Genomic DNA, 26,877 nt, shown 5'->3' with positions numbered 1-26,877 from the left:
TCTGGAGCAGGAACTGAAAACTAAAGGAGAGACGGAAGATGGAAAGGCAGAGGCCAGCAGCAAGAACCTGAACTTTAGATCTGCAAGTGCAGGGCACAGGGAGACCTGTGGGAACAGGATTCACAACAGTGCTGTTCTAGGGAAAGAAAAGTGCAGGTAAGGGTGTATGGGTCACCACAATGGGATACTGTGCAGCCACCTCCACAGATAGCCTATCTAGCTGACAATGCACCTACTCCCAGCTCTCAGAGCTCTGTTTTAGTGCACTGTGTAGTCCCTTAAAACATAGGCCAGCCTCTGAGGCACTGAATTGGTTTTACTCAGGGAGGGGATGGAGGGAAGGAGGGGGAAAGAGAGGGACCTGTATAACTCTTAAGAAAGGGGAAATGCAAGCCAGGTACAAGGATCCTCAGAAGGGAGATGGTAACAGGAGAGGCAGCTGTGTCATGACTTATTGTGGGTAACAGTGGCTGACACTGAGTTAGAGAAGGCAGGATGCTTTCTGCTTGGAAGCAAGAAACAGAGCAGCAGACTTCATGGGGCCTTGAGGCCCTCCTTGCTCCCTTCAGGTTGGGAACCCAGCTGATTTACTTCATAAAGGTTCCAGAAGTGAGAGTTGGTCCCAAGTGGTGGCCCAGAATACAAACAGAGAAAAGAAAGGACCGAGTTCAGTCCTCTGAGCAGAAAGTTCTACATCTTTCTAGTCTTCCTCACAGTATCCCACTCACATCCAGTTTGTCCTTCTAAGATCAATTAAGACTGACCTACTTAAAATACAGACTACTTAAAAACAAACAAAACAAAACAAAACAACAACAACAACAAAAAAAAAAAAACCCAGAACTTTCTGACATTCTCTCCTGTGGAAGTGAAATATACATGATCCAGCTATGGCAGAAGGAAGAAGAAAGGCCAAAGGCAGGGATTCATGACTATCCCAATACACGACACTAACTCCAACCTCCTCTGCAACTTAGGGGTCATCAGAGCAAGGACTTTCTCCTCAGGAGAAGGAAGGACCACAGCCCCCCATCTCAAGCTCAGGAGAAAACACAGCCACCTCAGAGGTTCATTCAACTCTGAGGTGAATTTTCAAGTAAACAAATGAAGTTAGGTCGCACCATTTAGGAAGTGGGTAGGAAACAGGGTCAGTAGCTACACAGGAGAAGCCCTGTCTAAAGGCCTGTGCCCTCCCTTCCACTCCACTGGTATACTTGCTCCAGGAGAGTGAGGGGGGATCCTCCCAAACTAAAGAGGTCTTAGGTGTAGGTTCAGAGGGAGGGAGGGACCTTTGTCTCATGGGGGCCTTCCCATTAGCCTCTATTTCCAGACAATGCTGGCAGCTGGGTTCCTAATCCAGCTTTTTGGGAAGAACAACCTTAATACAAGAAAAATGTGCAAAAGAAAAAATTAAATAATCCAAGCATACAAGATTAATATTCGGTCAGAGCAAGAACACTTTGTTTCGGACCTCTCCCCTCCCCTCCCACCTCCCACCTCTGGAATATTCCATCTGCTCAAGTACCCAAGAGTTACACATGTCAGGGCAGAGGACTGGGATGGATGAAGAAAGGTAATTGGGAAGGAAGTCACCACTAAAGAAAATAAAAGAAAAAAATTTTAAAGGTGCAAATTGATTACCTCAGTCCTCCTTTGTCTACCCCTGGGCTCCTGGGTTAAAGACATGTGTGCAGCCAAATAAAGTGTAAGCAAGAGAAACCCACACGTCCCCTTCTTGTCTCAAAACCCAATGTGAGCCTCAGATGGTTCTGTCTGTCCAGAGGGCGCTCCCTCCAGGGAAGGGGGTGAGCAGGTCAAGAGCACAGTCTCCAGGGCAGCAGGTGTGGGTGGGGTGGCTGTTCTCCTGCCCACCAGAAGGCTGCTCCTCTGCTGGCTGCTGGTGCTTCCCATGCCCTCCCCTCCCCGGAGGCAGACATTATAGCTGGAAGCCCTCCATGGGGGCCTCAGGCTGCTGGAAGATGAACTGCTGTTGCGTCTCGTCCACCTGAGGAGCCAGGCTGCTGTCGTCATCCTCCACACCAAAGTAGTGCTCGATGAGGTCGAAGGCCTTCTGGTAGATCTCCTGGTTCTCATGGCTCTGGAGAAACTCGATTTTATCCAAGCCTATAGTGTAAGAAGAAAACAGGAATGTACCTTTCCTTTCCTAAAATACAAGTTCCCAAACAAAAGCAGGGGACATGTCAGCCCCTGACTTGTGTGCTTGCCCTGAAAACATGAGTTCACTCCCCAGACAGAACACAAGGCTAGGTATGGTGGCAAGGATCTGTAACCCTAGCTAGGGGTGGAGAGGATACAGGTGGGAGAAACCAGCAGGGGTTTGTTTACTGGTTGTCTTGGGAACCCTAAGGTGTATAACTCTTGAGGAACAATACCTCAAGTTGACCTTTGGTCTACACACACATGCACAATAAAACTGATAAGAGGTTCTAGACCGAATTCTATTGCAAGCTAATTGTAGGCAAATCATGATTTGCATCTTCTGAGATGGGTTAGTTAAGGCTATCCAATATTTTTACAGGAGAGACTGTTGGAATGTCTTCTAGCTCCTGGTAATAGTACCAAATTTTGCCCTGTTCCTCGTTGCATACATTGTACTGTATCTGCTTTTGAGGTAGGTGGTGCCTATGAAAACAGCACTGTTCTCATATGGCTCCTCAGAGGGAGGAGGAGATGGTGGGACAAGGATACTTGGTAGTGATAAGTTACTTCTATCTACCTGGCTGGTCAGTACATGTCAGCTACTCCCAGGGAAAGGTCTGAGGCCCTGTGCTTGGGATAGCTTAGCTGGAACAGGAACCTGTCACTGCTTTTAGAAGCACAGACTCAAGAGCTGCTGAGATGACTCAGCAGGTTCAAGTGATTGCTGCCAAATCTGACAACCTGAGTTCCATCCTAGGGACTCACATGGGAAGGGAGAGAACTGATTCCTTCAGGTTGTCCTCTGACCTTTACCCCTCATGTACATAGCATGTATGCCTACACTTCTACATGCACACATACACAAATGAATGGATCAATAAATGTAGTAAAAAATAAAAAACCACAAGTTTAACAAAACGTTGGATATGCCCCAACATCTTCCCCACTAACAAACATACGGGGGTCAGGGAGAGAACCTACCATAGGCTTCCTCGATGAGGCCACAGTAGGGATTGACCCCTGAGCCACTACGCTTGCCCTCTTGCTCTCCAAGCCGCAGAATGTTCTCTAGTCCATTGAGGGCCACTTGCACAATTTTTGAATCCATTACAGTCAGCAAGTCACACAGGGGTTTAATGCAGCCCAGTGACACCAGGTACCTGGGGACCAGAGAGGACGTAGCTCCACATTAACGCAGAACACGTAAGGTGCACCAGGTGCATTGACCTGTGGGTCTCCCTCATACACACTGATATCCCAACAAGGCACTCTTCCTGCGTCTGAATAACCACCTAGCCTTTACCTCTTGTCTTTACCCCCTCTCTGCCACTGATCTATTCCCTAATGAACAGAGTCTTATTGTCACCCTGGCTACAATGTCATCACCCTAGACAGGTCCCTTACTCCCCCGAATACAACTTCTATGGTATGTCAGGACAGACTGCCATCTGGCCACTACCTCTTTAGCACTACTCAGAATATTCCATTCTGAGGTTATTAAATTATGGTCAAAGTTGAGAAGATCTCCAGATTTATGATTCTTGGAGATGACATATATTGTTCTTTTATCTAAAAGGCCTACTAATAATATTTAATACTTAATCCTTCTCCCTAGCCCGGCACCCTTTTTAAACATGGTTTCTCTGTGTAGCCCTAGCTGCCTGGGATTTCCTACGCAGATCGGCTGACTTTGAATTCAGAGATCTACCTGTCTCTGCCTCTAGTGTTCTCAGACTTAAGTTGTACACCATCATGTTCATGTTTAACTCAGTGGCTCTTCCTTTCTCCTGAGACTTTAGTATGTACAGACTTTATTCCCTTTAGTACACATCCAACCTGCGCAGATCCTCCTAATATTCAGATGACGAACACCACAATAAAGGGCACAGGAACAAACCGGAGGCAAGTCCTCAGCCCCCGAAAGTCTAAAGCAAGGAGTCCAAACTCAAGGAGAGCTTAGCATACACAGAGAGCCCGAATTTCAACAAAACAGAGCAAACAAAACACAAACAACAAACTCCAAGACTTAGCTGGGTATAAACATGTGTGCACATAATCCCAGCATTCGGGAGGCAGTGGTAGGATAGGTAAGCCTGTCTTAAGATTCTGTTTCAAGAAAACAACCACCATCAACAATACAGCAATCGGGCTGGAGAGATGGCTCAGTGGTTAAGACTGCTGACTGGTCTGTTCTTCCAGAGGTTCTGAGTTCAAGTCCCAGCAACCACATGGTGGCTCACAACCATCTTTTTTTTTTGTTTGTTTGTTTGTTTTGTTTTTGAGACAGGGTTTCTCTGTGTAGCCCTGGCTGTCCTGGAACTCACTGTGTAGCACAACCATCTTTAATAGGATCCACTGACTTCTGGTGTGTCTGAAGACAGCGATAGTGTACTAACATACATAAAATAAATAAAAACTAACAAAACAAAACAAACAACAACAACAAAAAAAACAATACAGCAACCTACTCCAGAGTCCAAGATCACTTAGCAGCTTACCAGTTAAACCTTATATGGTTAGACTAGGGCAGACTTTTCCCATCAAAAGCCATTTAGAGTCACATGAGAACCATGAACAAAAGAGAGCACACACATCATTCATGATGCTAGAAAAGGACTCCTACCTGATCTGCTCAGGGGTTCCTCCTGATGTGGCATTCGTGATAGCCCAGGCTGCTTCTTTCCTTGTACGGAACTCCGCTTTCTGAAGGATTTCAATCAATACAGGGAAGATATTTGCATCTATGACAGCCTGAAAGAGAGATGAGGAAGGAGGAAGGAAGCAGAAAGACAGTTTAAGGAAAAAAAGCAGAAGGATCAGGCATGGTGACATATACTTGTGTAATTCCAATACTTAGAAGGTAGAGGCAGAAAGATCATGAATTCAAGATCATCTGAGGCTAGCCTGGGCTACATGAGACATTGTCTCAGAGCAAAAGATGAAGAGCAAACCTAGTATAAGAATCACAACTCACATTTTTTCCCGTTAACCTACCTGCAAGTTCTTTGTTCTTACTAGAGACGGGATAAAGTGTGGGACACCTAGCTGCCACCATGACCAACTGGTTATGCTGACCTCAATTGTTTTGGTGGTACTGGGCATTGAACCAGGCAATTCAATCAGGTGAGCATCCCACTGCTGAGCCACAGTGCTTGCCCTTTGTCTTGGCTCCAGTTTCTAATGGGGAAAAACATGCTTTTTTTGGAAGTAAAGCTACCTGTATTTGAGCCCTGTTGCCAGCAGTGATGTTTGAAATGGTCCAGCAAGCTTCCTTCCGGATTGACTCCTTAGAGCTGCTCAGCAGGTGGAGGAGGCAAGGGAGGGCTGAACAGTTAAGAATGACCTAAAACAAAAGCATAAGGAATGTATCAAAATTAGATAGAGTTAACCCAATTAAAAATGATATGCATCAAGACACCATAAACAGTGCAAAGCAAACCTGCCGAAAGGATTAGAAAATACTTGCAAAACAAAACATGTATTGGTAAGAGCTAATATGCATAGTATAAGAACTTTTTTTTCTTTTTTAAAAGACTTATTTTATTTATATGAATGCACTGTCACTGTCTTCAGACACACCAGAAGAGGGCATCAGATCCCATTACAGATGGTTGTGAGCCACCATGTGGTTGCTGGGAATTGAACTCAGGACCTCTGGAAAAGCAGTCAGTGCTCTTAACGTCTGAGCCATCTCTCCAGCCTTATGAAGAACTCTTACCATAAGCAATCAAACTAAAAATGAGCAAAGGGCCTGAATAGACATTTCTCCAAAGAGATACATTGATTATCTATTAGTGCACATAATAGGCTCAAGATCACTTATCAATAGAGAAACAAAAATCAAACCAGGAGACAGCACTTTACACTCATGATATAAAAACAGAAAATGAGATGTCTTGGAAAGAGGGAGAGACTAGAACACGGAACAGAGCTGGTAGAGACATAAAATGACACAGCAGCTAAACCTATAAATTAGCATAAATTACCATGTTATCTAATCTCTTTTGCATACACAAGACCAAGAGAAATTAAAGCAGAGACTTAGTAGCTACATGCCAGGATCCACAGCTGCACTGTTCATAATAGCTAAGTAGAAACAACATAAATGTTTGCAAGATGGATGAGGAAAATATAGTCTACACGGACAGTGGAGTATCTATCATCAAGCCTCAAGACGAGAATTCTACATGAACACCACATGAAGCTTGAGGACCGTAAGCTAACTAAAGCAGCTGTGAGGGACTAATATAGTGTGAGTCCACTCACAAGGAAAGTCCACAGCGGTCCAGTGGGGTCGAAGTGCACACCCACAGTAGGAGGAACTAGAGTACACACTACCTCATGGAGACTACCTGCTGCAAGGCAGACAGGAAACCCGCAGAGTTCTAACTGTTGAACAAGGAAGACTTCAGTTGGTGCCCTCCCTGTGGGCTCACTCCTACTTTACCTTTCCATTTCACGTGTGTGCACATCACACTACTTCATTCTTCTGAGACAGGACCATGTTGAACTGTGCAGGCTGGTCTCAAAAGTCCTGGGCTCCTTCTTTCCTACTTCACCCTCCCCAGGAGATGGACCCCCAACTCTGCTACTGGTTTGTAGAAAATATTTTTCATATTTTTGGTTTTTTTGAGATAGGGTTTCATGTAGTTGAAGATGGCCCTGAACTAGCTGAGCCTTCTGTCTCTAACTCCTAAGTGCCACATGGCTCAAAAGGTTAACATGAATTTACCATGAGGTAATGTCTACAAGACCAAAAAGGCCTAGAAAGAAGTATTGGTGATCCCACAGCTTTCCATGTCTCAAAAGGAACACAGACCAGACTTCATTCCTTATACTGTTCCAGTAAATCTAGTCATTCCACTTAGCTTTCTTTGCACAAGTACCAACCGGATGATTTGTTTCTTAACTGTTTAAGAGAAGAAGAAACTGTGATAACACAGAGACTGACAATTTAAAGTCATGCTTTCTCTGCTAGACCATGCAGTTACATAGGAAGACTTTGGTTCTCCCACAGCCGACCTGAGCTAAGATTCCACCCCTCTTCTTCCTCACCTGGGTCTGGATGTCATCCCCAGTGACAATATTACCCACAGCTCTCAAAGCAGGAGACGCCACTTTGTAATCGTTGTGCCTACAGAGGAAGAACAGCTATCAGTGGAGAAACAGCACATCCAATTCAGCCCTGCTGAAACCAACACTAGCAGTATTCCTTGCAGCTCCAGACCTTTGGGTGGGTCAGCAATCTGCTGTTTGTGGTCCCTTTGCTTTGCTTTGTTTTGTGAGGCAGTCTTTCTACTACAGTCACCTGGCTCAGTCTCCCAAATGCTGGGATTACAGCCGCACCACCGTGCTTCACTTTAGTTAGAGCTCTTTGACCTTGGTAAGCTAAGAAAACTTTCACCCTCTCAACCTGAGACCACTCACATCAGAAGCTCTACCAGTCTCCGGCAGACTCCAGAGTCTATGACAGCCTGAATCTTCTCATTGGGGCCATCGGACAGGTAAGAGAGAGCCCAGCAAGCATCTGCCAGCAAGTCTGAGTCGCTGCTGAAGAGTAGGCGGGACAGTACAGGCAAACAAGGAGAGACCTGTTGGAAGCAGAGTAAGGAGGACTGACCCCAGGCTGCAGCAGCTCCATCACTAAGCCTGTCATGGCTAACCCCTTCCCAACATGGAATTCTATACCTTGGGAATGCCATCAAACCCACAGGACCACCTTTTCACTTCCCTACCCTGGTATACAGCATCGTCCTCTACGTTGACAATTGCCTTTTACTTTCACATGATTTGAGACTCTCTTGGGTCTTCCCAAAACTTAAAAAGGAAATCCTGTGATGGAATCTGGTATCACTTACAGCTAGTAAGTAGCTCTCACCTTTGCAAACTCTGGAGGAGGGTTCTTCCCTCGGCAGAGGTTTGACAGGGCCCAAACTGCATTCCGTGTCATCGTCAGTCGTGTGGACTTAGTAAGGAGTCTGTAGACAAGGAAGCCATAATCTGAGCACTGATCCTCTAGACCAGGGCTGCTGCCCATAAACCCTAGAGGATAACCCAGACCCCTAGAACTATTTTGTTCTTGAAAAAGGTGACTGTTCAGTTCTGGGTGGTCTGAAACTTGCTAATGTAGACTGGGTTGGCCTCCCAAGGGCTAGGATTAAAGGAGTGTATCATTATGCTGGGCCTCATTATCTGTTTTTGTTTTGTTCTGTGACCAGCTTTTTTTGTGTGTGTGTAACTCTGGTCATCCTGGAACTCATCCTGAGTCCAAAGTGGTCTTGGACTCAGAAATCCGCCTGCCTCTGGCTCCCGAGTGCTGGGACCAAGGTGTATGCCACCACCCAGGGCTTTATTATCTTAAGGGATCAGATAAGACTTCCCCCCATGCACTGCCACTTAGCCGCCCTGCAGATCCCACCACCCAGGGCTTTATTATCTTAAGGGATCAGGTAGACTTCCCCAGATGCACTGCCACTTAGCCGCCCTACAGACCCCCCTCCCTATCCCCCCCCCCACGTGCACATGCTGTAAATCACTCACGTTAACAAAGGGTTGAGGATGGAACAATTTAAGACGTAATCTCTGCAAACCGAACTGTCTCCAGCTATGTTTCCAAGCGCCCAGACTGCCTGTAAAGGGATGGGAGAACTGTCACCCTGAGCCTACAGCTTCTGTGACTACTATACTCAGTGCTACAAAGTGGTGTGTCAGGATGAGGACAACACCAGGCTTGACCACACACTGAAGTGAGCTACCGAGATTCTACAGTCTACAGTTACTCTTGCTGAGCGCTTGTTCTGTAAAAGTTTCTTCCCAGGAGGCCCTGGTTCGGTGGGAGAGACAGGCTGTCATATGAACTGAAGCCAGAGACACCACAGACTTCATCATCCCTTCCATCAAGAAGGGAGAAAGAGAAAAAGTTCTGACTCGCTCCACCTCGGACCAGACCCACAAGAGAAAGACTCCATCACCACTTTCCATTTCTCTGTATGCATCACAGGCTAACCAATTTTCACCCGTGGAGCATCATATCAAGCCTTGCTCACTTCTCCATAGTTCTCCAAATATGCATTAATATTGTTTTATTATACTGTCAGCACCACCAAAACATTAACCAAATCTTGAGAATTACCTGTTCTTGTACATCTTCAAAGTCTGAGTTAAGCAGCTCTATAAAAATGGGGACAGCTCCTGCTTCAATGACAATTTTGGTCTGCTGAGAGGTTCCAGAGGCAATGTTTGTTAGAGCCCAGGCAGCTTCAAACTGAAAGTGAGATCACGACACAATTGAGAGGTCACTGCAGACCGAGCAGCCCTACCTCCCACCTGCTTCACAACAGCCAATCTCTAGCACATAAAGAAGCCCAAACCAAACATGTCTTTCCCAGCATCCTTTAGCTCCAGCAGAGCAGTGATGCATGCCACACATGTGAAGGCAGGTGGGCTGGGCTTTAGTGACCCAGGAGTTTTCATCTGGGAACAAGGGTAAGAGTGATGTACTCCCTCCTCCCCAGTTTTCCTCTCTAAGGTCTTACTCTGTGGCCAAGGCTGTCCTTGAGCTTTTGCCTCTGTTCCCTGCATGCTGGAACTACAGGTATGAGCCAGCACACCTACATCTCCACCTACTCTCTGTTGTGTTTTAGGCAAGTTCTAATGGATCTGCTCATTATCTGTCTCTGGAAAACAGCCTCAGACACAGTGAGCGATTTGCATCAGGGTAAGTTACAGGTGCACTAAACTCTTCTGATTTATAATGAAACAATGTATCACATTCTCAGATCTCTGAAATGAAAAACTTCCTTTATGGGCTCTTGCCTTCTCCCCCAGGCCCCCTCTAGGTCTAGCTATGTAGCCCAGGCTGGTATCAACCCTGTGGTAATCCTCTTGTTCCACCCTACTGCATGCTGAAAGTATTAGTGTATGCTGGCTAAAGTATTAGTGTGGCTCAACCTTGCCCTCCCACCCCCACCCCCCGGCCTTTGCATATATACATTGTGGAAACTCAGCCAGGTTCACATAATTATTGTGATCCAAAACTTTTTTATTTTTTGTGTCTGTGTGTTCATCTATGCGCCATACCATGCTTGTGGAGGTCAGAGGACAACCTGCAGGACTCAGTTCTCTCCTATCATGTGTCCTGGGTCACACTATCAGGCCAGAGATAGACTGACTATCTATTTATCTATCTATCTATCTATCTATCTATCTAATCTATCTAATCTATCTATCTATCTATCTATCTCAGGCCTGATATATATATCAATCACACACATTTAAAAAGACACTCACTATGGAGAAAAGGCTGGCCTCAAACTGTCAGATTTGTTCCCTTTGCTAGTAGCACAGGCTGTACCACTACACCCAGCCCTGAAGCTGTTTTTAAGGAAGGTAATTTCCCCAGATTCCTTTCCCACTTCCTTAAGCTACACCACAGAGATAGCCCACTCTCTTGTGAGGAACTCTCATCTGGGCACTCCACCTTAGAGCTTTTACCTGTAATGTACAATTCTCATTCCTCTTCAGAAACTCCACAAACCGATCAACTACTCCTGGAGTGTTAATAACTTCATCTATTGGAGGACTCGGCTCTAGAGGAAGACAGGAAAGATGTGAAAAGTCAGGACAAGCTTTGACTGATCCATTCATAATCCTAGATGCTCTGACCACTTTTGTAAACATTCTAAAAACTGTCTTTGCTCATCTACAGCTGCGGAATACCCTTGGCATGTTACTAGCATAAAGGCAACCTAATTTAGGTGTGCTCACCTATGGCTTCCTAAATCTAAGCACATCAGAAAAGGAGAGAGAGAGAGAGAGAGAGAGAGAGGCAGAGAGAGGCAGAGAGAGAGAGAGAGAGAGAGGGAGAGAGAGAGAGAGAGAGAGAGAGAAAGAGAGAGAGAGAGAGAGAAGGCCAAGGAATGAGCAACCCTAGCCTATATATTTCCCTTCTAACAAAGACCATTCACTGCTCTTGCTGGATGGTGATGGCCCACACCTATAATCCCAGCACTTGGGAAGCAGAGGCAGGTGGATCTCTGAATTCAAGGCCAGCCTGGTTTATAGAGAGAATTCCAGGACAGCCAGGGCTACACAGAAAAACCTTGTCATGAAAAACAAAAAATAAACAAACAAAAAAGTACCTGAAGGAGGTGCTGAAGATTTTTTTAGGGACAAGGATTATTAGAAGGAATATCAAGTATAAAAGTGGGAATACACCTGACTTATTCAAAGAAAACCTGGCCAGAAAGTTAGGATGAGAAATGGATAGTATTTAACTAAAAGGGACAAGAGGCTAAATTACACGAACCCTCTCTGAGAAAGCCCAGGCTCCATACCTTTGGAAAGGAGCTTCCGGAACTTCTGTGTGGTTGCTAACTGCAGGTCAGAGTCGTCAGAGAACAGCATCTCCACCATCTCCCTTGTGATCACACTCTCCTACAACAGAAAGCAGTTATGACCTTGTGGTCAAAAATAACGCCAGAAGGGAGCACATAATCTTGCATGACATTTTGCTTTTTTAGATCCTCAGGTAAGAGGAGGGCATATTAGATCCAGGAGGAAGGCTTATCTAATCCATGTCTGTTTCAAGATACAATATTTAAGTGATTCCCAGTGATACAGCTTCCCTAAATGTTTCTTCTGGGATTTGCATTAGAGTTGATTCCTTGCTGATTGTCCACAAAAGGCAAGGGAGAGCTTCATATCTGATTTCTGTCCTGACAGCAGCTGTGACCATGCCTTCAAGGGCTTACCCCAGTTGTAGAGCTCACGTAGGAATCCATCAGCAGACTATCAAACATGGCAGGGTCTTCATTAATCAGCTCTACATTTCTCCGTTTAAAAAGCTGAAAAGTGTAGAGAGAGGAGACAGAGGGTAACATTACTCACAAACTGAAGGCAGATTATGACACAATGACAAGAAAATATGAGCATGAGGAAAATGAGGCCGGCCTTTAAGTAGACAAGAAACAGTCAATAGTTGTTTCCTATGATACATCTGTTCACAGCCTTTAGAAAAAATTATTAAAAAAAACCTTTGCACTTTGTGTAATGGGTGAGGGGAATGAAAAGAAAAAACAGAAAGAAAGAAAGAAAGAAAGAAAGAAAGAAAGAAAGAAAGAAAGAAAGAAAGAAAGAAAGGAAGGAAGAAAGAAAGAAAGGAAGGAAGGAAGGAAGAAATGAAGGTAGTTAGGTGGTGGTGGCCCACTTTTTAATCCCAGCACTTGGGAGGCAGAATCAGGCAGATCACTGAGGCCAGACTGGTTTACAAGGGAGTTCCAGGCAGATAAAAAAAAAAATATGACCAAAGCAGGTTATGTGACTGAATCTAGAGCTGAGTAATACATCTGGTGGTGCATGGTGGTGACAACAGTAAGATGGATCAGTCTCTGGCCTGAGCACTTTTCTTTGTGGAGACAGTTTCTTCTGTGTAGCCCTGGCTACCCTGGAATTTGCTCTGTAAACTAGGCTGGCCTCAAACTCAGAGATCCACCTGAGTACTGGGATTCAGGGTGTGTACTACTACTGCTGGGCTTGTCCTAAGTACATTTAACACAGAAGACTCTAAACACTTGTCACCTGAGTGTCCCATTAGTACCAAGCCCTCTCTTGGCCTGATACACATCCGCACAAACTGCAGGGCAGAAAAATCTTTTTTGCTTTTCTGTATTGCAGTTGGACACTGTGTAATACTGTCACTTGAGTCTCTGAGCTGCTCTGTGTAGGTTTTTCTTTCTTGGGTTTTTTTTTTTTTTTTTTTTTTTTTTTGTGAGGGGTTTTCGAGACAGGGTTTCTCTGTGTAGCCCTGGCTGTCCTGGAACTCACTCTGTATACCAGGCTGGCCTCGAACTCAGAAATCCGCCTGCCTCTGCCTCCCAAGTGCTGGGAACACAGAAGACTCTTAAAAGAATAGAAGGCTAGAGACATGGCTAACTGTTGTTGTTCAAGGGGACGTGGGTTTGGTTCCCAGCTCGAAACTTATCCAGTTCCAGGGGATCCAGTGCCCTCTTCTAACCTCTGCAGACACCAGGTACATGTACATATACATACAAAACATACACATATACATGAAATCAAAGTGCTTCTTTGTACCAGACAGCGGTGGCGCATACCTTTAATCCCAGCACTCGGGAGGAGGCAGAAGCACGAGGATTTCTGAGTTCAAGGCCAGCCTGGTCTACATAGTGAGTTCCAGAACAGCCAAGGCTACACAGAGAAACCCTGTCTCGAAAAACAAAAAAACAAAAAACAAAACAAAAAAAAAAGTGCTTCTTTGTTTTGGAAACAGGGTCTTTCTATATGGCCCTGGTTGTACTGAAACTCTCCAGTTCTTAAAAACAGAAGACAGCCCAGAATGACTGCTAAGTCTCTATGGCCAGGCCAAACCCTGACTACATTGTGTGTAGTACAAAGACAGAAGGCACAAGGATGCTGGCAGAGGAGGTGTAATCTTCTTCAGTGGTATAGCCACTGGTAAATTGCCTAGTTGTCATCAAACAACCTCTAGTTATGCTCCTATAAACAACCCTCATTAACTCAGCAGGGCACAACAGAATGAAGAGACATGGGAGTAGAAGGAGTTACTGGGAAGAAGGGATTCAGCAGGAGAGGGATAGGAGAAGGTAACTAAGGATAACTATGATGAACATAAATTACACACAGAGATGGAATTAACAGAATAATTTTATCTATTTACTTACTTGGTTTTATGAGACAGGGTTTCTCTGTGAAGCCTTGGCTGTCCTGATATTCTATAGACTATCCTGGCCTTGAACTCACAGAAATCCACCTGCCTCTGTTTCCTAAGTGGTGGGCTTAAAGGCATGAGCCACCACTGCCTGATCGAAATATTTTTTTCAAGTTTTTAAATTAAAATAAAAAAAAATTACATGTATGTATATGTGCCTGAGTGAATTCAGGTATTACTCATGCATGTAGGAGCCCATGGAGGCCAGAAGAGTGTATCTCTTAGAATTAGAGTCACACATGGCTGTAAACTACTCTGTATGTGCTAAAACCCAAACCTAGGTCCTTTCCAAAAGCAATAAGCACCATTAACAGCTCAGTCATCTCTCCAGCCCCAAATTTATGTAAAAAGACGAACAAAAACCAGGGCTAAGAGATGGCTCAGTAGGTAAAGCACCCAAGTCTGAGTTCCCAGCACTCATAAAGGGTGTCTGTCATCCCAACACCACTGCAGTCAGATGGAAGGAGACGAGCTACACATTGCAGCAGTGACCAGCACACCACAAACAAAGGAGACCCAGGCCCAGCCAAGGTTCAAGGTGAAGCTGACACTCAGGCTGTCCTGATTTCCACTTGCACGCCATGCCATGTACACATGAATCAAGCAACCAAGCAAGGAGACCCACAGGGAACAGGAAGCTACAATGCCAAGGCAGGATAAAATGACACTAGAGTTGGCTTAATTTTTTGAAAAGGATTAAGAAATTGTTTTTTCTTTTCTCAAAGTTTCTAACATTTCTTTACAAAAGGAACCTGGAAGGCTGGGGAGATGTGTTAATGAGTAGAATGCTTGTAAAGCAGGCATGAAGACCTGGAGTTCAGAACTCCAGTTCTGAGTTAGGTGTTGTAATGCACAGCTGTAATCCCAGCACGTAGGAGGGAGGATTTCTAGAGCACACCTGCCAGCCAAGTCAATCAGTGGGTTCTAGGTTCAGTGATGGAGGTTAAGGTAAGACTAGGAAGACTGTAATATCAATGTCTACACACACACACACACACACACACACACACACACACACACACACAGCTTGCACACATGCATACCCACCTACAAAACAAACAAGGAAACAAATTCGATGACTAGCCTGCTACATAGATAAACTACATTTCCCTATGCCGGCATTTCAACCTATGTGTTGAAATCCCTTTGGGGCAGGGGTTACCTAAAACCATTGTAAAACAGATATTTACATTATGATTCATAAGTTATGAAGTAGCAACAAGATAATTTTATGGTTGGGGGTCACTACAACATGAGGGATTGTAGTATACAGAGCGTTAGGAAGGGTGAGAAGGATGAAGGCAAGGGCAACCACTGAAGCTGGCCAGTGCCCCCATGGGTGCACCTGCGAACACTGCAGGGAACTTACTTGTTGTTCCCGCTTCTGTTTCCGAAGCTGAATGCCCTCTTCCTCCCTCCTTCTTCTCATTTCCTCAGGGTTTAAGGCATTGTTCTTATAGCTCTTCATTCGATAATTGTCTTTCCCTGGGCTTGCCATGGTCTCTAGAAGGGAAGAAAGAGATTGTTAGAGTTGGGAGGTTAACACTTCCTTTTCACACATGACTAATAAAGAGAAAGTACAGGAAGACGGCAAACAAGTTCTGGCCCTGAAAAGAAATGAAGTGAAGCAGAGAAGCATCTCTGGTTAGTCTGTCTAGGACTGCTTTGGAAAGTTCACTTGGCAAAGTCCATGAAGGTTTACTATCTTGGGGGGGAGGGGCTGCTGGAGAGATGGTTAAAAGCACTAGCTGCTCTTGCAGAGGACCCAGGAGCAATTCCCAAAACCTATATGATGGCTGACAACCATCTGTAAACTCATGGGATCCAGTGCCATTTTCTAACCTTTGAATGTACCAGGCACATAGGTAGACAAAACACTCATACACATAAAGTAAAACTAAATAAATCTTAAAAAACAAAACAAAAAAAACCACACACACAAAACAAAAAAACAAAAAACAAACAAACAAACAAACAAACAAACAAAAACACCCAAACCCCAACCCCAACAAGAAAAGGTGGAGAGATGACTAAGTGGCTGAGAACGCGCACTGCTCTTGTGGCTCAGTTCCCAGCACCTGCACGATTGATAGCTCATAACCATCTACAGTTCCAGTTCCAGGGCATCTGATGCCTCTTCTGACCTCTCCAGGTTTCTGCACAGATATGGGGCATCAGGTATATAGAAACACATGTACATTAAAAATAAAAATGTAAACAAGAAAGCAAGCCATCAAATGAAGATGGCTCAGTAGGTGATGGTTCTTGCCACCAAGCCTCAGGACCCAGTTCTATTACCAGGATCCACACAGTTGAAGGACAGAATCAGCTCCTGCAAGCTGTCTTCTGACTTCTACATGCACACCATGCTACGTGTGTGTGCACATATGCATATATGCACACACACACACTTATAAGGATCTACAGTGGCCTTTCCTATGGGTCCCTAAACAGGCAGAGGCGAGACTACTAAAAGCAAGCCCCTGTGGAATGCTGTCCTTTATTACCTGACACATAGTTTTTCATGATTGAGCCTGTGCTGTCCCAGAGGCTGTCCTCTCCTTTGAGCACAGTTGACAGTTAAACTGAAATAGGAACCACATTGCTTCTTTAGTTACCATGGTGATAAGTAACTATCACAAATATCTACTTATGACTTCACTGGAGAAGCAGGCAACAAAGAATAGAAGGATGAACATCTGCAGAAGCCCATGAGAAAACCCTGTTACTACAGATGGTCCCACCTCCGAGAGGAGGCTTTGTTCCCTCTGGCTTAAGAGTGGACCACTTCATCAGTCGCATCTAATTTTTAGGAACTCATTTTCACAATGCATAATTTTCTTTCACAGTAAATTCTCCCTATAGACCAAAGTTCAAGCAACAATAAATCTAAATAAAGTTAATGGGTGCCAACACCTACAACATTAGAAAAATCAATTAAAAAATCTCCAGAGTACAAAGTCAGCTGTAATGTTGACATTTGAAGGGTGGGATGATGATACAACATATGAGAGATGAATAAAGCCAAACATTCAGAGATATCCTTCTAAGACGTATGTCACATACTGTCTTACCAAAGATAAAATAGCCAGACTGGCCTAAATTCTCTATCTACCCAGTTATTACTATGAACATGCACAGCTGATAGCAAAAATCTGGTATTATAGCCAGGAGGATCTCTGTGAGTCCCTGTCTCAAAAAGAAAGGAATGGAGGTTTAAAGGTGAGAGAGGGAGAAAAGGAGGAGCTGCAAATGCAAAGACAGAAAGACAGAACAGTTAAAGCTTTTGCAACATAAAAATAACTAAAATCGCCGGGATTGTATGGCGCAAGACTTCAATTTCAGCACACAGAAGGCAGAGGCAGGTGGATCTGAGTTTATGTTTATGGATCAGAAGAATTCATAGTTAAATGCTGCTACTGCACACCCAATGCAATCACCATAATGTCTTCTTGCCCCTGATCTTACATGTGTTCTGGGATCTGAACTCAAGGTCTCACACTCACACAGCAAGTGCTTCACCTCCATCCTACCCTCCCTTTCACTTTCTTCATGTGTCCCTTGAAGAATGTGAAATATGGAAGCTTACATTCTAATTAAGTCTAATTTATACATGTGTATTTTTGTTGTTGCTATGTTTGTCTCGTATGTTTGATTTATGCTAACAAAGCACCTGGAGGTCTACTACCATTTGTTTCATTGATTCGAGACACATGACATCACACATGTAGTTCATGCAAGCTTCAAACTTAACACATAGCACTAAGGAGACAGAGATAAGTGGGTCTCTGTGAATTTGAGGTCAACCTGGTCTACACGTCAAGTTCCTGGACAGCTTGGGCTACATAAGACTCTATCTCAAGAACTCAAAAAAATCAAAACAAACAAAAATAAACTTGCTACTCTCCTGCCTCAGCCTCCCAAGAGCTGGGAATACAGATACACACATACACCAGCAAGCTGGCCACACAAGCCCTTTTTTAACAATTTTATCTTTACTGAGATACCTTCAATGTTAATGATTCTGTCATTACTAGATCAATTAGCCTGCAGTATAAACAAATTTCTTTCCTGTTGCACAGACACCATGACCAAGAACTCTTCCTATAACGACAACATTTAATTGCAGCTGGCTTACAGCTTCAGAGGTTCAGTCCATTATCATCCAGGCAGAAGCATGGCAGCAACTAGGCAAGCATGGTGCAGGAGGAGCTGAGAGAATTCTACATGTTCACCTGAAGGCTGCTAGAAGACTGGCTTCCAGGCAGCTAGGGTAAGGGTCTTAAGCCCATGCCCACAGCACCACAACAACAATTTCTCACTGTGCCACTCCCTGGCCCAAGCATAAACAAACCATCACACTTGTGCTGAGTCACTTTTCAAGTCCTGTCAAGACTGCATTAAGTTCAATCTTATACAGTCAAACTTTATTCTTTAGAACTGTTTTTCTTTAAAAAAAATTTTTTTTTTTTTAATCTATTAAGATTGTGTCTGTGTGGCCGGGCAGTGGTGGCACATGCCTTTAATCCCAGCACTTGGGAGGCAGAGGCAGGCGGATTTCTGAGTTCGTGGCCAGCCTGGTCTACAGAGTGAGTTCCAGGACAGCCAGGGCTACACAGAGAAACCCTGTCTCGAAAAACCAACAACAACAACAAAAAAAGATTGTGTCTGTGGGTATGCAGGCAAGTGTGCCAAGTACACATGTGGAGGTCAGAGGACAAAGGCAGAGTCAGGTCACCAGGCTTTTGAGGCAAGTGGATCTACCGACAAGCGTCATCTTGAGAGCCTTCAACAGTTCAAAAGCAGCACCGCTACTGGCTCACAAAACAAAATCACAAAATTATGAAGTCGGTTGTGACTAGAGGTTTCCCGTGAGTGCTACATCTCAAAGACCCCCCACCCCTTTTTTTTTTTTGTTTTTGGGTTTTTTTTGAGTCAGGGTTTCTCTGTGTAGCCCTGGCTGGCCTCAATCTCAGAGCTCCATCTGTTCTGCCACCCCAGTGCTAGCACTGTGCCACCACCACCAGGCTCTGTCACTCACACTTCATCTTCATTTCTTCAGATTTCTTGAGTTTTGGTAATTATTATTAACAAGGAAGTTAGTTAGTTAGTTAGTTAGTTAGTTTAAAAAAAAAGGGAGGCAGATGTTCACGTGTCTCCACCAGTCAAAGATAGTTGATATATCTAGGTTGGGTATTGGGTTACACTTCTGATTGAGCATTACCAAACTTATAAAGCCTTTGATTAACATTTTTAAAAACATGTATAAAAGCAAAAAGGAAAAGGGGGCATGGGATAGGGGTTTTCTAGGGAGGGGAATTGGGGAAAGGGGATGGCATCTGAAATGTAAATAAAATAACCAATTAAAAAAAAAGAAAAAAAAGGTGGGAGACCTGTTGCTTGTACACACACTAAATGCGGTTAAAAAATACATACTCAGGGGCTGGAGAGATGGCTTAGTAATTAAGAGCACTGGCTGCTCTAATATAGGACCCAGGACCACCTCCCAGTACTATCCACATGGTAGCTCACAACCCTCTGTGCTCCAGTCGTAGGAGATCTGACATACTCTTCTGATCTCTATAGGCACCTGGCATGGTGCATAGACATACATGCAGGCAAAACACCAATGCATGTTAAAACAAACAAAACACCCCAAAACTTAGAAAAACTACTTGCCAAGTGTGGCCACAGACACCTTTATTTCCAGAACTCCTATGTCAGAGGTAGGCAGATCTGTGAGTTCCAGGCCAGCCAGGGCCACACAGTGAACATTTGATGAGCATACTGGTTCATGACTTTAATCCCAGCAACTGAGGAGACAAAGGAGGCAGGTGGAGATCCACCTTCTCTCCCTCCCAGTGCTCCACCACCGCCTGGCTCTTCTACCTGAGTTAAAAGACTGCACTGCCACGCTCTCCTCCCATTCTCTTTTTAGCCTAATAGCTGCACTTTTTGTGCTTTAGTTGATTCTATAATTTTGAGATATACAGAGACAATCACACAGATAAGGAAACCTCATTCCCAGACCTCACTCTCTTTATTTCTATATTCATTTGTCTTTTGGATGCCTTCCCTTGAACATCAGAGGTATTCTAAACTGCCTACATTTAGACACATTTCAGTATTACCATCCACTCTGCTGCTTAAGTCAACAGGCACAGGAGGCATAATTGATATTCACCCTGCTCAGCTTAGCCACCGCATGAAACCAAAACCCACCCGAGGACTCAGACTTTTAGCTTTATTCCTTACCATTGCCTCCTCAGTCACTGCCACCATCATGATCTCCTTCAAGGACTACCATCCTGCTTAAGGAATCTCCTAGTGGCGGCCACTGAGAAAGCACAGCAGGTCAAGGTGCTTACCACCAAGGCTGATACCCTGAGTTGACCTGAGCTCAAGCCTGAAGAAGCTACACAGAGGAAGGGACACTTCTGACCTCCACAAATGTGCCATAGCAAACCAACACTCATACCCAACAACTCTAAGACTTTCTAGAATTTACTACACTCCACCAGAAATGCTCACATGCAAAGGAGGAAATGAGTGGAGTGCAAGATAGGCAAAATGTCATAAAATGAGAAAGACCAACAGGAAATCCTTAGATTTGGATTTTGGAAGTGGATTGAGTCTCTGAGATAAAGAGGACTGACAGCACCAGGTATGTGTTTTAGGAAGACTGACAAACACACCTAACAATGGACAGGCCATATAGCTACGGTTCTCAACCTGTGGGGTGCAACCATCAGAAAACACATGTTTCTGGTGATCTTAGGAACCCCCAACCAGAAATTTATTTTTGTTGCTTCTTCATAACTGTAATTTTGCTACTGAGCAGTGTCTCAGTTCCTAAGAACATCCCACAGGTTGAGACTCATTGCCTGCCACAAAGGCTATGTGGCTTGAGAGGCTTTGAAGTACTAAACCACTATGGGTTATGAGGGTTTTTGTTGAGACAAGAGTATCAGTTAAGAGTCTAGGCTGGCCTCCAACTCATGACCCTTCTCTGCTCAGTCTCTTGAGTGCTAGGATTACAGGTATGCATAACCATACCCTGCTCACAAAGTACTTTTTGCAATCTAGTATTTCATTGAATCTTCACTAATAACCTTAAAAACATATTACTGGCAGAACATGGTGGAGCATACTTTTAATGCCAGTACTAGGGAGGCAGAGGCAGTTGGATCTATTGAGTTTGAGGCCTGTTAGGGCTACACAATGAAACCCTATCTCAAAAATGAAAATAAGGGGGCTGGAGAGATGGCTCAGCTATTAACAGCACTGACTGCTCTTCCAGAGGTCCTGAATTCAATTCCCAGCAACCACATGGTAGCTCACAACCATCTGTAATGGGATCTGATGCCTTCTCCAGGATTTGTCTGAAGACAGCTACAGTGTATTCATAGAAAATAAATAAATCAAAACAAAAAAAGAAAATAAAAATAAAAAAGTATTCTCTGGAGGACTGGAGAGATGGCTCAGTAGTTAATAGCACCATTTGTTCTATCAAAGAACCTGAGTTTAATTCCCAGCATCCACATGGCAGCTCATAACTGTCTGTAACTCTAGTTCCAAGGGATCTGACACCCTCACACCAATGCACATAAAGTTAAATTAAAAAGTATTCTTTGTACATCATTTTAAGGAGCCTGAGGTTTCACGAGGCTAACCAATGCTAGAGAATGCCCTTTACGAACCTGTGCTTTAAGAAAAACGTACACAGCCGGGCGGTGGTGGTGCACGCCTTTAATCCCAGCACTTGGGAGGCAGAGGCAGGCGGATTTCTGAGTTCGAGGCCAGCCTGGTCTACAGAGTAGTTCCAGGACAGCCAGGACTACACAGAGAAACCCTGTCTCAAACCCTGCCCCCCCCCCCCAAAAAAAGAAAAACCTACACAGAGCAGCTCAGAGAGACTCAAGTGACAGTATTACACAGTGTCCAACTGCAATACAGAAAAGCAAAAAAGATTTTTCTGCCCTGCAGTTTGTGCCGATGTGTATCAGGCCAGGAGAGGGCTTGGTACTAATGGGACACTCAGGTGACAAGTGTTTAGAGTCTTCTCTTAGGTAGCTGAATAAAGCTAGAGGGGCACTAAATAAATAAATAAATAAATAGGGGCTTTCTTTTCTGGCTTAACTGGCTAGAAGTATTATCAGTTTAAAAGATTCCATTATTTGCAGCCAAAAAACAAATTAGGAAACCTCATCCTATCTTAGCACCAATATAAGACATTTGGGGACTGGAAAAACGAAAGACTCAGTAGCTAAGAGTACTAGCTGTATTTCCAAAGGCACTGGATCCACTCCCCAGCACCTATATGGCAGCTCACAACCACCTGTAATTCCAATCCCAGGGAATCTGATGTTATCGTCTGGCCTCTGCAAATATCAGGCACACATGTGACTTTTTGAGAAAAAGTTTCTCTGTGTAGCCTTGACTGTCCTAAAACTCAATTTACAGACCAAGCTGGCCTCAAACTCAGATTCGTGAGATGCTTCTATCTCCCGAGTGCTGGGATTAAAACTCAAAATATTTTTAAAAGCTATTTTGGCAGCTCAAAGCATGGAGAGAGCTTCTCTACACTTGTCTTCTGTAGCTAACTCCTGGTCTTATTTAGCCTAGACTAGCCCTGAACTTACTTGTAGCTGAGGATGGCCTTGGGGTTCTGATCTTCCTGCCTCTACTTACACAGTGCTGGGATTACAGGTATTTGCCAACATGCATGGTTTCTGAAGTTCTGGGGAATCCCCTCAGCTCTGTACATTCAAGACAAAAACTCTGCCAAATGAGCTATAGCCCTAACGCTTCACTCATCTATTTTACATTTATGTTGGTTTGGGTATACGTGTAAAAGTCCAATATAACTTCATCTCCATCCTCCATAAGTGATTTTAGGCTTGGCAGCAAGCACCATCTTGCTGGATCTACCCACACGTTTCTCTGTGTAGCCCTGGCTGTTCTGGAACTCACTCTGTAGACCAAGCTGGTCCCAAACTCAGAAATCCACCTGACTCTGCCTCCCAAGTGCTGGGATTAAAGGCGTGCGCCACCACTGCCTGGCATGAATCAGCCTTTTAGTTGCTGCAGAGATGGCTTAGTGGTTTAGAATAACTTGAAAACTGTAACGTTTCCAAATGCTTACAAGGCTGCTTAGAACTATTAACTTCAGGTCTAGGGGATCTGGTGCCCCCTACTGGCCTCTGCAGGTCAGTCACACACACAGGGTGCACAGGTATACACACAGGCAAGGCACTCATTGTTTTAAAAACAATTTTTGTTTGTTTTTCGAGACAGGGTTTCTCTTTGTAGTCCTGAATGAAACTTCTTCTGTAGACCAAGCTGGCCTAGAACTCAAGAGATCCACCTGCCTCTGCCTGCGAGTACTGGAATTAAAGGCATCAGACACCCCACGTCTGCAGTTACAGACAGCTGTGAATCAAACTCCAGTTTAAAGAGCAACTGGTGCTCGTAACTGCTAAGCCATATCTCCAGTCCAATTTACTAAGTCTGTGTTCATGAAGAGGGAAGTGAGTGCATGCATGGTAGTTAGTAAGAGACATTCTGTGGCTTCCGGGGATTAAACTCAAAACTTCAGGCTTGGCAACAATCACCTCTGACCTCTGAGCCATTTCAGCCACCAAGCTCAAACTTCTTTGAGATGGGGTCTTATTATGTTGCCCAGGCTCCTTCATTTGTTGGACTCAAAAGTCCCTGCTTCAGCTTTCTGTGTAGTCGGGACAAATGGTACAAGCCACCATGCTGAGTTAATAACTTCACATCGTTACAGAACTCACTAAGATCGACAAGGGCTTCTTCAAATATATGTTCTCTAGACAAGTGGAAGGTTCCAGCTTTATAATCGTATGGATTTTAATCATAATTGCAATGTGCTCTTCACAGAAAAGTTGTTATGTGGTACATGGCTGTTCATGACCATTCTATGATTCTGCCTGGGTTCAATACCCAGACTACTGAAAAACAACAAGAAAACAAAAACCAAACCAAACCTAAAAACAAATCAAAACACCGAGAACGCAAAGACTCAGACATAACACTAGTCTGGATGCAGAGCACAATAGAAGAGTTCCTGTGCTTCAGTTTCTTCAACTAAAACACAAGAACCTGAGAATTAAATGAATTAATCTATAAAGTATCTGAAAGATTGCTGATCGCTCAGCAAGCTCCATCTATGCACCAGCTATCAGTAATACAGCTTCCAGGTAACTCTTTTCTAAAAAGAGTTTAAAATACAAACTGAAAAACAGTATTTTTTTTTTTTAAAGCCAGGAAGCAGGGGCTGGAGAGATGGCTCAAAGGTTAAGAGCACTGACTGCTCTGCTCTTCCAGAGGTCCTGAGTTCAATTCTCAGCAACCACATGGTGGCTCACAACCATCTGTAATGGGATCTGATGCCCTCTTCTGGTGTGTCTGAAGACAGCTACAGTGTACTCATATAAATAAAGTAAATAAATCTTTAGGCCAGGAAGTCAGCTCTAAATAAGAAAAGTTCTTCCAGAAGATCTAAGTAGCCTCAAATCAACTATTGCCTGGGACAACGAATTACAACAAGAACTGGTTTGGAGTTTACACTAATCCAGAGTAAGATAGCCAGTACCTACTAGAATTCATTGGGTTGAGGTCTTTGCTAGAGATGGTCAAGAACAGTTGCATCACCAACATAGGCAAACAGTATAAAAGTCAGGCCCTGGGAGGGTGCACATAAAAGGCAGTGAAATACACTAGCCTCTGGGTGCAGGCTGGCTGTATTATAGCCAGTACCTAACGGGCCTAGATTGCTCGCCTTGCATACCTATCTTCTCAAAGCATCAATTTACTGTTGCTAAGGAGATCATCCAAACTACCGAGGACTAAGCATTGTGATTAAATAGATCCTTTTATTAGTCTGATCACTGAAGTTGAGCTGGAAGTTACCTCACCCTACATACTAAGAATTCTTTCTAGGACCTTGGTCAAGTCTAATTCTTGCACTGAAGAACTTTTTTGTTTGTTTGTTTTTTGAGACAGGGTTTCTCTGTGTAGCTCTGGCTGTCCTGGAACTCACTCTGTAGACCAGGCTGGCCTTGAACTCAGAAATCCGCCTGCCTCTGCCTCCCAAGTGCTGGGATTAAAGGCGTGTGCCACCACACCCAACTAATACCTTAAATCTTAAGTCTAATGTGAAGTAAAATATGAAAGAATCTTGCTCCTAGCTACAGCTTATAAGCTGTTAACTTCTCTGAGACTGTTTCTCAGTCTGTAAAAATGAATCTCACAGGTTACCCCTTTCCCTCCAGGGCTCCAGTTAAGCTCCTAAATCAATCTATACTTCCCTGAAGATCTGGAACATAGAGTGCTTCAGGGAAAAGAATCGCTGTACAGAAGGTGGGAAGAATGCTGTTGTTTGTGGAGCTCTTGCTAGGCTACCACACACTCCCTTCCTAGAGACGTGAGGGCTCGGACACGGAGGAACACAGGGCTTGGTGCACTGTGTTAAGACACCTCCTCTACGCATAATTTTGTTAGAAAATTAAGTAACTGGATGAGAGGTAGGAAGTGGCAGGCCAGATCTGATTCTGAAATCACTGGCAGAGAAAGTAATTTACCTTCCCTCAGAATCAGAGATTATAGCAAACTCCAGAAATGCCTTTTGGAGCCGTCCTCCTACAATAGGTGGGATCAGCAATTCACTCTGAACTTTTTCAGTTTTATCCAGACTAAAGATTTCAAACTGGGCCCATAACAAAACAACTTCACAACTTTATGCAGGGTTAAAACTGTCCCCTCCTTTTATCCCACCACTAGAGGGCCAGGCCATAAAAGGCACCAGTTAATTCCTAAGGCTCAGGAGTGATCACCCTGGTTTAATCACTGTGTGACCTTGGATAAGTTACTTTACCACTCTAAGCCTCAGTCTCCCCATCTGTAAAACAGGAATAACAACAGCACCTACCCACTAGGTTGCAATTAGGTTAAACTAAGCACGTTAAACATTGACAATGATGTCTGCACGTACAGATTCGCAGATTTAAAGTTTTTCACTTTACTGATGTCAATAAATTACCAATGCTGGTTTTGTTTCTCAATTCAAAGACCACCATCATATTCTTTTGGGGCAACAGCCTTCGTATCCAGAATCCTCTATAAAAAGATCAACAGGTCTCTCTTTTTCTCCTAACCAGAGTTGGCCCAGAAACCTTAAGTCTCTGACCTGTCTGTACCAAGAAGTCTTGGCTTTGGTCTTTCTAACACTACGAAGGCTGTCACTGAGTCTAGCCGAACCGCCCCATTTCTGCGCCGACTGGGACATTTTCCTGGCCTTCAAAGGCCCAAGCTCTGCTGGACCCAGCCTGCCCTTGGTTACTGGTCCAGAGCTAGCCTGCCCTGCGTCTCCTCTCCAGAGGACTCTACCCTCTACGTAGGCAGGTAGGACTTCACCTCGTTCAGACGCGCGTCGGCCAAATGCCCATGGAAGCAGGCTCTCCGCGGCGGCGCTCAGGCCTGCTGCCCGAAGCCCGGCCCCCAGCTCCACAGCAGGCGCAGGGCAAGAGGGCAGGGCTGTGCTTACCCCGGGAAGCGCGAGCTCCGACCCGGGGCCTCCACGTGGGAACACCCCGGGGCGCTAGCTGTCCGGAACCAGCCTCGGGGGCTGCTCCCCGGGCGGCCCTTACGCCGGCCCTGAACTGGCCCGAGGGGCACTCCCGATCTGCCTTCTCCTCCCATACCTATCTGGCTGCTTCGGACATCTGCTTCAGACTAGAGACAGGCCCTCGCCAGACCCCGCTCCCCAACACCTCAGCCCGAACTCTCATCTGCTGAGCCGCCTCACTCACCCATCGCGGCTCCGCTCGCTCAGACTTGGCGGCGGCCGCAGCGGTAGCTTCAGCGGCAGCTTCGGCAGACAATATGGCGGACCCACCGGACGGCGGCCTGACGGGGACAAACGTTTTATACCGTGCTAAACGCGTTCT

The 26,877-nt window shown here is 44.7% G+C and overlaps 1 protein-coding gene across 3 annotated transcripts; it reads right to left on the bottom strand.

The window, feature by feature from the left end:
* Nucleotides 1–26,877, bottom strand: Kpna6 (karyopherin subunit alpha 6). 3 transcript variants are annotated; one of them, XM_034503427.2, is made up of 14 exons: nt 26,740–26,877; nt 15,276–15,409; nt 11,913–12,005; nt 11,496–11,595; nt 10,654–10,748; nt 9,293–9,424; nt 8,701–8,789; nt 8,039–8,138; nt 7,588–7,751; nt 7,216–7,294; nt 5,378–5,503; nt 4,784–4,911; nt 3,142–3,320; nt 1–2,124 (listed from the first exon to the last, which is right to left on the bottom strand). In XM_034503427.2, exons 1-14 carry the CDS (start codon nt 26,741–26,743, stop codon nt 1,937–1,939), a joined length of 1,611 nt encoding a protein of 536 aa, XP_034359318.1. In that variant the 5' UTR covers nt 26,744–26,877; the 3' UTR covers nt 1–1,936. The 3 variants fall into 3 exon arrangements, with proteins under 3 accessions (XP_034359318.1, XP_076790250.1, XP_076790249.1); XM_076934135.1 differs by lacking the exon at nt 26,740–26,877 and adding an exon at nt 26,345–26,364; XM_076934134.1 differs by lacking the exon at nt 26,740–26,877 and adding an exon at nt 16,414–16,522.

The sequence above is a fragment of the Arvicanthis niloticus genome, chromosome 5 (genome assembly GCF_011762505.2).
Source record: "Arvicanthis niloticus isolate mArvNil1 chromosome 5, mArvNil1.pat.X, whole genome shotgun sequence".
Taxonomy (NCBI): Eukaryota; Metazoa; Chordata; class Mammalia; order Rodentia; family Muridae; genus Arvicanthis; species Arvicanthis niloticus.
This window is presented reverse-complemented; position numbering and strand designations above follow the sequence as displayed.

What these genes read in the sequence shown, in the direction of transcription:
- Kpna6 (XM_076934134.1), bottom strand. An exon ending in AACAGAAGCGGGAACAACAA is followed by an intron (nt 12,006 to 15,275) that starts GTAAGTTCCCTG and finishes TACACTTTTCAG; the next exon opens with CTTTTTAAACGGAGAAATGT. An exon ending in ATGAGAATTGTACATTACAG is followed by an intron (nt 9,425 to 10,653) that starts GTAAAAGCTCTA and finishes TCTCACTTTCAG; the next exon opens with TTTGAAGCTGCCTGGGCTCT.